Source organism: Barbus barbus (assembly GCF_936440315.1).
Source record: "Barbus barbus genome assembly, chromosome: 17".
NCBI classification, from domain to species: domain Eukaryota; kingdom Metazoa; phylum Chordata; class Actinopteri; order Cypriniformes; family Cyprinidae; genus Barbus; species Barbus barbus.
This window is the reverse complement of record NC_136745.1, coordinates 14,878,992-14,891,288: the sequence shown is the minus strand read 5'-3', so window position 1 is coordinate 14,891,288 and position 12,297 is coordinate 14,878,992. Positions and strand designations below refer to the sequence as shown.

The following is a 12,297-nucleotide window of genomic DNA, read 5'->3' as shown; positions in this document are numbered from 1 at the left end:
ACTCCCTCACCATTATAACACTGGAGAGTCTATGTTGTTCTGAAGTGCTTTTATCCAACTGGCACAAAATCAGTAGGGGATTAAGGCCGATGGCGTTCACTTGCCTCCTATCGTGTACCACCCAATGGGGTGAGGATGTAGGGGGAGGCCAAACTGCCAGTGCCACTGCCATATTTCATTGACTGTCACACTTTTGCTGCTTGTGCCCCTGTGACAGCATTCCCCCAGGCTTTTCCCTGTGCTGGAGATTTACCTACCCACTGCACATGAGCAATTTGTCTGGGGCATGTGAGCGAGATCTGCTTTCCCAACGTTAGCCAAGCTGACTTGAAGCGCTGGACAAGTGGACGCTTTAAGTGTGGAAATTGCTCTGATATATCTCCGACAATCATTGTGTTGGCTAACGTGAACTCTGCTTGATCAGGCTTAACTTCTCTTGGCTACCTTCCTCTGAACTTTGTGTATTGTTAAAAGCTGTCTGACCCATCACATAATGGGTTTTATTTGAAGATCTAAATGCCTTGCTTACATTTTAATCCTTGAAGGTTAGGGATAGAAGAATCGGACACCAGTTCGGAAGAATCTGTCACATTTTAACTAATCTTTACATGTGCCTTTGCCCTACACTCTTTCTTGTTTTTTTTTGTACTTGCACTGCAGGAGAGCTATTTGTGTCATGAATTATTTCACGGACTGCTTAAGCCCAGCTCAAGAAAGTGACAGACACAAACTCTGGATTTTTGAGCTGAAAAATGTATCGGTGAAAGAATGTGTGTGGGTGCCTCCTGACACTACCACAAGTCACGTTAGTCATACGAAACAATTATAGCCAAAGGGGGGGTAAAAGAACCTAAACCCCTACAAAGTTTTCAAGAATGAAATTAAATGTTCGCCACAGGGGGTTATAACCATCCGAGTGACTCATGCTGTTTTGCTTTTTTCTTCCTCTTGTAGAAAATTTATCTTATACATCATATCTGACAAGTTTGTCTTGTCCTTTCAGTCCTCAGCTTTAACTCCCACCTGTCGTTTTACTTTTTCCCAGTGAGCCTGACTATAACAAGTTTAAATAAGACTAAGTATATTTTCCCCTGTTTGTTTTTATCACAGGCTGGACATAAAGAGAAGAGCGATGCCCTGAACACGGCCATCGACAGGATGACTAAGAAGACCCGTGACCTGCGTAGACAGGTCTGTTCACCTTGAAGCAGTGCACAGAATCACATTTATTTTGATTATAGGTGTCAGCAAGAATACTTTACTACTCCTCCTTAATAATATATCATGACTGTCTCTCTTTAGATGCATGTTGTTTACATTTGCGTTTTTAAAAATGAATATACCAAACCCAGGTACTCTGAGTGATCAAACACTAGCTAAGGGTTTGCGTGTTTGCGTATTTATAATTTCAGCTGCGGAAGGCTGTGATGGACCACGTGTCGGACTCTTTTCTGGAGACCAATGTTCCACTGCTGGTATTGATTGAGGCTGCCAAGAATGGTAATGAAAAGGAGGTGAAGGAATATGCCCAAGTTTTCCGTGAGCACGCCAACAAACTGATTGAGGTAGGCACCTGTTTTCTGCTCCATAAAGTGCCAATTACTGTCCCTCGTCTGTTGCAGATTTTAAATTCTGGAATTGTTTCAAAACGAATGATGGAACATTATTTGTACTCCTCCAGACTAGCTATTCTTTTGTTTAACATGGCATCTCGAAGAGAGCACACATGATTGGTGATTGTAAGTTTGTTGTCTTTGATTAAGACATTTGTAGACATTTTTCATTAAGTCAGATAAGCTCTTTAGGGGCTTTATGGTAGAATTTTGTGCAAATGTGAGATGTTTTGCCAGACTATATTAAATGAAGAGATGAGTCAGGATTAGGGCTGGGTATCGTTCAAAATTTTTCGATACCGATACCTTGAGTTCGATACCGGTTCCTGAACGATACTTTTTTCGATACCAGTTTTATGAAATCAGTTTTAATAGGATTACATTATCTCAAAAAACTATTTTTTTTAGCTTGTTGATATTTATACAGACTCAAAGCCTCATCTCCTGAGCCACTGCACAAAGGAACAAAATATATCCAACACAATAAATAAATAATAATTTTAATAAAATTCAAATTGTTTTCAGTTTGCACATCTGTTAGGCTACGTTTAAATTAGTGCGTGTTCATTTTAAAACACATAGCTCAGACAGAATCATCATTTCTAGGTTGTTGAAGACTTCAAGAATTCATCCACTTTCATAAGTGGGTGTTTTATTTTCTTTCACCATATGTTTTATTGTTATTAAATTCTGGTGTAGTATGTCTAATTATTTGAATGCATAAAAACAACTTAGTTTATTTAAATTTATTCTTAAAATAGCCTAATGAAATTTTTTTTTTTTCCTCAGAAATTCTGTGTTCTGTATCTGGTTTTCAAATGAAGACATAAAACATTAATTTAATTTATCTTTTTTTTTTAATCTAAAAAAAAAAAGTTTTAATTTTAATAGTAGCCTAGTAGTAGCAGTATGTACTGTCTGCTGAACAATATTAATATATTTCTGCCGCAGTGTCTTCCAGCTTAAACCAAACTTTTATTTTGACGGGTTGCCTGGAATACCTTTACAGTTCTGTGTGTATATGATATGAGTTAGTTTTACTCGAATCAAACGGTAAAATGCTCATTAAGTGACTTTCAGAGCAGGTCTGGAGATGTTGTTCATGTCCTCATTTAGTGAGGCGTCAGACGCTGAAATGACCGCGAGCGTCACGCGTGCTTCAGTCTGTGTATAATAAACAAACCGCGCGATATAAAGAGCGGACTGCTCCGTGCGCTTTAGAAAAGCTCTCGCGGAGGTCAAACACTGATCAATCTGCACGTCGCCGTTTCTAGTCAAACACACCTAGTGCTGCAGGATTATTGGCTCACTGACGGTGATGAGATTAACCCCTTAGGTATCGAAATTTTGTACCGAACGACAAGACGTTTTTCGATACTCGGTGGTATCGAGGCAATTCGGTCGGTGCCTAAAAAGTATCGAACTCGATACCCAGCCCTAGTCAGGATAGGCAGCCTAACCGATTATGGTGGTCAACCACAGAGTTTATCACTTTTTTTTATTTTTTTTACTTTCATATTTTAGGATGCCGTGCTTGAAAGGGGATGATTTAAGAGGCTCTGCTTCTCTGAGAGGGTTTTAGTATGCTGACAGCATGCTTGAATGTGCTGCATAGAAGTTGCATCTCTAAATTCATCCCCATCAAAGCATCGCTTTTGTAACAAATTCGCCGCCTTCAACTGATTTCAAGACAATTACTGTCAGACTTCAAATCATTTGCTGTAAGCAACGTTTCCATTATTATGCATAATCTGTAGATACTGTGAGAGCTATGATAGATCTGTGCAATAAAAGTTTTTAAATATTTAGCCTTATTTGTTAGATCATTAGATATTTGTAGGATGTCTGTCAGTTCCCCTATTGATGAGCCGCACCCTTCAACATGAGCCTGAAACATTCTAATTATACCAGATACTAGATGAGTTTCTAGTTTGAGAGTAAAATATAGCTTTACAAATCGCTAATTAAAAATGCCTTATGCCACCCACAAAACAGAAAAAAATGGAAGCTGTACGCAAGTAGTTAGTACACATTTGAAACAGAAACTTTCCATTCTGATTCCAACATGCAAGCTGATGTGAAAACTGAATACATTTTAATCGATAGTCAGCACCATCTCTATTTATGTGGGAATGCATCTGAATTCTGTGTCATGACTGCTTGCTCCAAGCGAGCGTGTCACAGCCCTTTTATCTTTTATGCTTCATTTTTTTTTGTGGAGTGTCAGACAGGAGTCAAACTTACACTTTATAGTGCGGGACAAATGCATTAAGGATGCTGGGTTTACAGTGCCGCAGCCAGGGAACCACTGCATTTGTATGGGCAGTCACAACTGTGAATCACATTTTAAGCTCAGCCAAAGAGTGAAACTCCTCCGAGCCCAAGGTTAAGTGTTGCCTTGGTGGGGAAATGCGAAACAGCTGGATGTCCGGTGTCTTATTGATGGACTTCACGAGAAATCTGCATTGTCGTGTCTCTTTGTCGGCGACCGCATTCATGACCGATAAATAGGTCGCGTCTCGTGGCGTTTTTATTTTCCAGATAGATGCTTTTCATGCCGAATCACTGGGGGCTTTATATCTCATGCTCGCATTGGCAGGGCCAGTGACAAGCTGACAGAAATGCTAGCTATCCTCATTAGTTTTTCAAATCTGTTCATCTTAGTCCCTGTGGTAACACGTCATCCGCCGACATTTCAGACTGACCTCTCCCCACAGGGGGCAGGCCCGGCCCTCCTGTGACATGCTGCGTACAGGGGAAGACTGGTGAAGGAAATCAAAGTGAAGGGAAAAGGAGGGGTAATGAGTAAAAGCCTCAGAGTCTCACTGGGGGCTAAAGATAGTCAAAGCACAACACGTCTCCAAAAAGTCACATGCGTCTGCCTCTCTCTTTCTCACGTTTTTCATTGCCTTAATTTGACACCAGCCAGTGGTTGCACCATATGGATTTCAACCTTAATCCAAAAATGGATTACATGAACAAAGCGTGGGCTCATATTGATGATTGCATCTGAGGGGTGTTTAAGAACGATTGTGGTTTGTGTACTTCCCTCACTTGTGCCGAGGCAAGGTCTATTTTTGTCTTTGAATGTTAAATGCAAGTTGCTGTCTATGATGTGTGTGAAAGCATTTTGCACATCTGAGACTGCACGGGTAGGAAATTTATTGAAACTATAAACGGCTATAATTAGACTGGCATTTATAGACATTTTAGATTATTTTAACAACGACACTTTTTTTTTTTTTTTTTTTTTTTTTTTTTTTAGTATTAAGGAAGCAAAATCAATAAAAAAAGACTGCCTAAAAACACAGATACCGGTAAAACGACTGTAACTCAGCTTCTCGTGACTTATTTCTTTAGTATAAAGAAAATTATTAATGCACTAAGCCTGTATTCCAGCTGTGTTGAGGGTCCGCTTATGCGTGACCTTGTGTTGTCTGCTTTGTATGGTGGAGGGGTTTTGAATATGTAGGTTATAAGGCGAAAAAAACCTGCATTGTCTGAAATAGCTGGAGCATCTCACTCCTGGTTGGTATCCAATCTGTTGGCAAGAAAATGTATTCATGTGCATTAGGGATTTTTCCCGCATTCATGTACTTGCCTTCTGTTACAAAACGAACACAGCCGGTTGAAACGATGTGCTATATATGGGAATTCCTCTGTTTGCCGATGGCTTTCATCACTAAGGAACGGTCTAATATATTTTTGACAGGCAGTGAAGGCGTGTCTTGCAGCAAGAGATGGTTGCAGAAGGGAAATAATTTTAACCTCTCTTAACTCTGTGCTTGGATTGGCTCTTGTCCTTCAGTATGGTTAAATAATGACCCTGAACTTTTATTATGCTGGGCATAAAAAATGAAAGTAAGAAATGACTGAAAGTGCAAGTATGCATGTAAAGTGTTTTCAGTTCTTAAAGAAGTCATGGCATAGCCTCAATTGTCCCACGGATTTAGTTTTTCTAAAGCCATCCCATTCATTTATAATGTATTCACAATAGACCTATCTATAGATAATCTTTAAACAAACACACACACTAGGGCTGTCAAAAAAAAAAAAATTGAATTTAGAAAATTAAAATAAATTAAAAATCCACATTCGAATGCAAAAACGTTGCTTTTGATTTTTAGGTGTCCGTCAGGCAGCCTTATCAATGGCGCACGAGATGCAATGACGATGTAGGTGTCATTACATTTTAATGTGTGTTTTTTTTTTTTTTTAAAGCCTATCCAGTTGAACCCACTGGATGTGGTGTTGCTCATTCAAAATATTGCGGAAAAAGAGAACATCAATGCAGAGATGTTATGTCAAAACTGAAACCAAGTCGTTCACACAGAATGCATATTTATTGCATTTTCTAGAGGGACATCTATCACCATTGCACTCGCGTCTCGCATGAGAGCCGCATGTTTAGAAAGCCATGTAAAATGAATAAGTTCAACTTTTAAAAAAACATGTTAGGGATCAGGGGTTAGGTATATGTAAGGTGGGAGGAGTTGTATCTAGATCCAACCTCGCCCCCTGGATCTTGTTTTCTGCAGTGAGGACCATCTCAATTTGACAGCCGTAACACACACACACACACACACATACATACTGTAGTTCTAAAATTTGGGATCAGGATTTTTGCACAACTGTTTCCAACACTGATCATAAATCAGCATATAAGATTGATTTCTGAACGATCATGAAATTCAGCTATATTTTAAAGCATATATTACAATTTAAAATAATGCTTTTCTATTTTTTTCACAATATTACATTTTTTCTTGCATTTTTGATCAAATAAATGCAGCCTTGATGAGCATAAAAAAACAGCATAGTTATTATGAGCATAGTAATTGAGATTATTCTTTAAATGATAACCTGCTTTTACAAATGTGGCCCACTTTCTATAAACAAGTGAGATTTATAGTGTAATGTTGTTGTTTTTTTTGCTCCGTTTAGAGTTTAAATATGGATGTAGTTATTGCTGTAGGACGGCCATTTAATTTGATGCACTCTTCCCTCCCCTCTATCTTTTTACTCCTGCAGAAGGCATGAAGCCGACACTCTCCAAGAGCTGTAAAAAGTGCCAGCTACGTATCTCCTCATCTCTCTCTCTCTCAATAGTGTTCTCAGATAGCACCGTTCATTCAAATATTTTCTTTTGTAGAGGCTTTTGCATTGCAGTCAGCACCGTTGGAGACCCTCCTGGCAACCTACATATATCCCAAGAGTACTCCATCATTACCTATTTGTTAATTTCCCTTTTTTTCCCCCATTTTGAAAGACACTTATATTGACTTTGAACTTCTGAGCTTGCAGGAAGAGCAGGAGCTTGGCTGTGAGTGTCAGTTCCTGGTCGCAGAAACACAGTGGCGGTCCGGTTTTTATACCATGAAATGCATCATTCCTGAAGCGGGATAAAAATAGAACAAGCTTAGTTTTATTGCCTCAAGGCCTTGTTCTCAAAGGTTCCTGGCTGCTCAAGGAACACTGAGATTGTGCAGGGACTAAACTACATGTGCGACAGAAAATTAGAGAGACAAGAAGCACAAAAGGAGAGAGAGAGAGAAGACCAAAATGAGTGTTGCAGTTTAAGAGATGTCAGATTTTCTTAACCTTAAGTTATCCTCTGGGGTCAATATGACCCCAAGCGACTTTTCTTTAGTTAAAAATAATGGTTCCCTTTATCTCAGTGGAATAAAATCTTGTGACTTTTTCTAAATGATCTATCCATACACACACAAAAAAACTGGGCTTGATTTGGTTGTTCTAAAGGTATGTAAAAAAAAAAGTCACACTCATGACCTTTGGGGTCAATATGACCCCACATTGAAATGAATGGGAAAATCAAAAAAAAAATGTTTTTTATTTTTCATTTGTCAAAAAAAATCTATAAATCCAGAATAAACCTGAAAATTTCCATACCACAATGAAGTCCTGGTACTAGAGCACAAATGTAATGTGGAACGAACATGATCACTTGCACACACACATGCTCACGCACACAAACACACACACAAGTGTGACTCCAATTGAAAGCATTTTTTTTAGAAATTGACAAATAAAATCAATAATTCCAGCATAAATCTGAAAATTTCCACACAGAAATGAAGGCCTGGTACTAGAGCAAAAATGCAATGTAGAAAAGACATGCTCACTCAACACACACACACACACACACACACACACACACACACAGACAGGTATGACTGCCACAGCCAAATAAAATCAGCCACAAATGCAGAACAAAGATAAAAGGGGTGAGACCTAATGCACACACACATGCACACACACATGCGCACGCGCGCACACACACACACACACACACACACACACACACACACACACACACACAGACACACATGCGCACGCGCACACACACACACACACACACACACACACAGACAGACAGAGAGAGCAAGGGAGAGATGAAAGGCAACTGACCTGTTCAACTTTGAGAAAGTTTACTCTGAGATCTAAGAGCTGCAACTTTATTTTGAAAACAAAGAAATAGTTCCCACACCAAAGGTATAAAAGAGGGTCTTTGGTGTCACACAGTTCATTCTGTGTCAGTATGGCAAAGCGTTACACTCTCCTGGAGACTTTAGATTGCCTGCTTGATTCAAGTGAAACTGAATCATGCCTGGAAGACACTGAGGGCGATGACTCTGAGCCATTTGAGACATTTGGTTCATTAAAATAAATAATATTCAACTACAATCTGATTCTAAGTCTTGTCCTTTAGGTGTTTCTTATGTGGCAATTTCTGTGGTATTTTGTAAAAACAGACATTTCAAATCGCTTCAAAAACGACCAAAATTCTACTATTTGAAAGAATATTTATTTTTAATGTCTTTAATAATGTTTATACATGTATAAATTCACAAAATCTATCACAAAAGTTATAATATGAGCAGTTGGCTACATCCAGTAAAATGAATGGATCTCTATTGCCCTCTTCTGGGTATCTATGGACAATACAATTTCTTTCTTAAATTTTAATTCCTAAAGGTTTGTCTTTGACCAACAGATGGCAGAATTGTACAGCTAACACCTAGATCAATATCCAGAAACAACTTATATTTAATTTAGATCATTGTTTAAGTATTTTTTTCATAAAAAAATAATATTTTACATGCAAGCTAATGGTATAGTTGAGGAATTGTGTGGTAAATAGGTACAAAAGTACTTTGTATATCCAAAAACACAGCATTACTGTACAGATGAGAAGTAAACAAAAAAAATAATATATTATATGTATTATTAAAAATGTACATTTTTTTCACAATCATTCTTTAAATTTTGGGGTCATATATACCCCAAATGCAGTGAGTGTGAACAGGAAACTAAGGTTATAAGAAGGTTAATTTACTCCATTGTAGTAGGTCATTTGTTTTCGTTTTCAAAATTAATGCAATATTGAGCTGTTTAAGGGGCAGTTCATACTGAATGTGTTTTTGCATTTAGAAAAGCTAAATGTACAGAGTACAATGAAACTGAACAAAACACAGCTTTATAAAACATTGCGTCTATCATATTTACATGATCAAAGTTTAAATGGTATGAACAGTGAGTTAAACAACATATAACAGCAGGAAGAAGATGCCACGTTATGTATTGAGGCACTGAACTCTTAATGTGAGTCATGCAAACAGCTATTTATAGTCTATATATAAAGGCTTTTTTTTCTTCATGAACCTTAAAAATTGCTGTTGCCATGATTAATTTTTTTCCTCTAAATCTAGCACACATTTTCAGTTTATCTGTGTGGGAAGATTTACCGACCGATGTGATAAGACTCATAATTTACCTGAAGAGGAAATGAGAATCAGCTCACAATGAATGTTTGTTCCTCAACCTGAAACTGCTTGACATTTTGCTGCAAATGAGCCCTGCAGAAGTCTTCAGTGAAGTTGTTTGTCAGTTCCTCATTTTGAGCTTTAGCATCAGAGAGTCCATCCACTCTACTGCATACTGTATGTGCTAGGCAGCTTGTATAAGAACAAACTCACCCCTTGGTTGACCCAGCGGTGCCACAGAAGGGTGAAATACCAGCTGCACTGATGGGATGTTACTGCAAGAAAGAACAGCCTCAGGAAGAGGATGGGAACTTGAATGGAGATGACTCTGAAATTATGCAGAGCTGCAAGCTATTGATTGACATTTTGATTTTTGCAGGTCAAACTAGTTAGTGTTAGACTTGCTTAAATCAGAGATGCTATTAAAATGCATTTGTCGTAACACTCATTAGCTTGTGGCACAAAAATTGGAAACTGGTCTATTTACTGTAGGAAATGCATTGTGCAATTTAAAAAGTGCATAAGTTGTTGTAATTTTAATGGATAATTGAATCCCTTTTTTAAAAATTTTTTTACCAAAAATTCTACAGAATTATTTAATGTAATTCTTTATTCACTTTTATTCATTTATTTAGCTGGTCCAGCAGTAATTATTACAAAACTTGTATAGAATGCCATCATGAGCTTATTACAAGGGGGAAAGAATCCCCCTGGCAAGTCTGGTGTTAACTGCTTTGCTCTTGGGCACCGTGGTAATGGTCAAGGATCGCTCCCCGCAGGGATCGAATCGGCAGCCTTTGGGTTGCAATCTTCCAGAGTGGCCAGGCCAATAGATATGCAATCTAGTGGCCCTTAGGACATGTTTCACGTCGATTCTAAACAGATGAGATTTAGACCCTAAACGCTATTGCACATACTGAAGTGCTCCTTGTTCAAAGTGTTGGCATGTATACATGTTTTTAATGCTTGACTAGTGTGTTTGCTAATGGCACCCTGCTGTTCGAGAGATTCCCAGTATGGTGCTTAAGGGAGAGAGAGTGAGTGGAAGAGCGTCGGCTGTGGTACTCCTGTAGTTAGTGGGGCGTTTTCTGTGACTGCGCTGAGCTCTGTTCACATTTACACTCCACTTGTGTTCTGGATTTCCCATTCCTGGCACAGCCAATTCTCACACATTACGATAAGGTAGAGTAACTCCGAGCAGTCCTGCTAAACAAATATGAGTGAAACTCCTTGGTAACATTTAATTAAAACGACACTTGCCTTAAGTAATGAAGCTACTCGGAAACGTGCCGTGCTTACTTCGCTGTACGGAGGTGCTTGCGCAGCCAAAGCGAGGCAGCGGAACCCTAAAAATCGAATTTCTTGCCTCAAAAAACTGCCTGCTGCAAATAGATGCGAATAACATCTGTTTGCAGAGAATGTTTGGCGAATCGTAAAGAGGGAAATTTGTGGGTCAAAATGACAATTTTGCTCTATATCATTATAAACATCAGCAACAGTCAGTGGGTTTGCTTGCCTCAGCACTCTGGATTTCAGTGGCTTGTGGAGTTTCTGAAAGTGTCAGGAATATTTGCCTCTCACTTTCCTGAGTAACAGCCGTCCGGCAGAACAGTGATTTAATCATCTCTAGGAACCACTCCCTGATGCTGTCAGCCATCATCCTGTGAATTATATGAAATATATTCCCTATGTGAGGAGGCGACCAGACCTCAATTTCAGGCTTTGCTTTTGTTTTGACTTAATCCTCTGGGGCGCTTTTTTCCTGCTGTATTAATTTACCATTTTATCAAATAATCAGATCAACAGCTGACAGCAGGTGTGTGTTAAATTAAAACTGTTTGTTTGAGGCATGGAAAACCTAATTTTTTGTTAGTTGTTCATTTGTCATATGATAAAAAGCTGAATATTTTTTTTTCTGTTGTAGGTAGCTAACCTTGCATGCTCCATCTCAAACAATGAGGAGGGAGTAAAGTTGGTACGGATGGCCGCTTCCCAACTGGAAACACTTTGCCCTCAGGTACTCAGCATTTCGCAGATGCCCCTGCAGTATGTCCACTCCACTGTGGCTTTGACTGCTTTTTAATCTGAGCTCCAATGACTATTCTTTCATCCTGGGGTTATGAAATTACATATTTTTCCATCAAAATAAACATGGTTTAATCTCAGTCATAATCTGAAACAATTGTAAATGTGTTTTGAAAGGTTGCTGTGGTGGAGGACATGGGCTCAGATAGTCAATTCACATATGTGTGTAGATGTGATTTTTGGTTCTTGTTCGTCTTAAAAGCAGATTAATAGGTTGGTTGTGGTAATTGCAGGTGATAAATGCAGCCTTGGCCCTGGCTGCCAAGCCTAACAGCAAAGTGGCCCAAGATAACATGGATTTGTTTAAGGACCAATGGGAGAAACAGGTGCGAGTGCTTACTGACGCAGTGGATGACATCACTTCCATTGACGACTTTCTCAGCGTGTCTGGTAAGCCTACGTTACAAAGTGTAAAGCTAGATCTTGGCTCTTAGATAGTGTTAAAGTGATGGTTCACTTGCAAATGAAAACCGTGCTCATGCACTCTACCCCTGACTTTCTTTTTGTTGAAAAAAAAGATGCTTAGCAGAATATTCATGCTACTTTTTTGTTGTTTTTAACCAAAAAGTACCATGAAATGTGAAGGGAAAAGACCAAAATTTTAATTATTTACTAAGTTTTTGTTTTCCTTTTTTTTTTTTTTTTTTAATGGTCTCATATTTCTTTTGCCATTCCACATACACTATGGCTAAAAGTTTATGGTCAATAAGATTTAAAAAAAAAAAAAATTGAGAAATTTTTGTTCACCAAGGCTGCATTTATTTGGCCAAAAACAGGCAAAAATATGGCAAAATAATTCAACTGTTTTGTATCTT

General features: G+C 38.5%; 1 protein-coding gene across 1 annotated transcript in view; it reads left to right on the top strand.

Annotated features, from left to right (window-relative positions):
* The window catches only part of LOC306883581 (catenin alpha-1-like), a 104,288-nt gene that overhangs the window by 52,022 nt on the left and 39,969 nt on the right, over nt 1-12,297 (top strand). Inside the window, exons 8-11 of the mRNA XM_079438951.1 lie at nt 1,111-1,191; nt 1,413-1,565; nt 11,322-11,414; nt 11,716-11,872. Coding sequence (XP_079295077.1) covers nt 1,111-1,191; nt 1,413-1,565; nt 11,322-11,414; nt 11,716-11,872 — 484 coding nt within the window. The remainder of the gene's footprint in view (nt 1-1,110; nt 1,192-1,412; nt 1,566-11,321; nt 11,415-11,715; nt 11,873-12,297) is intronic.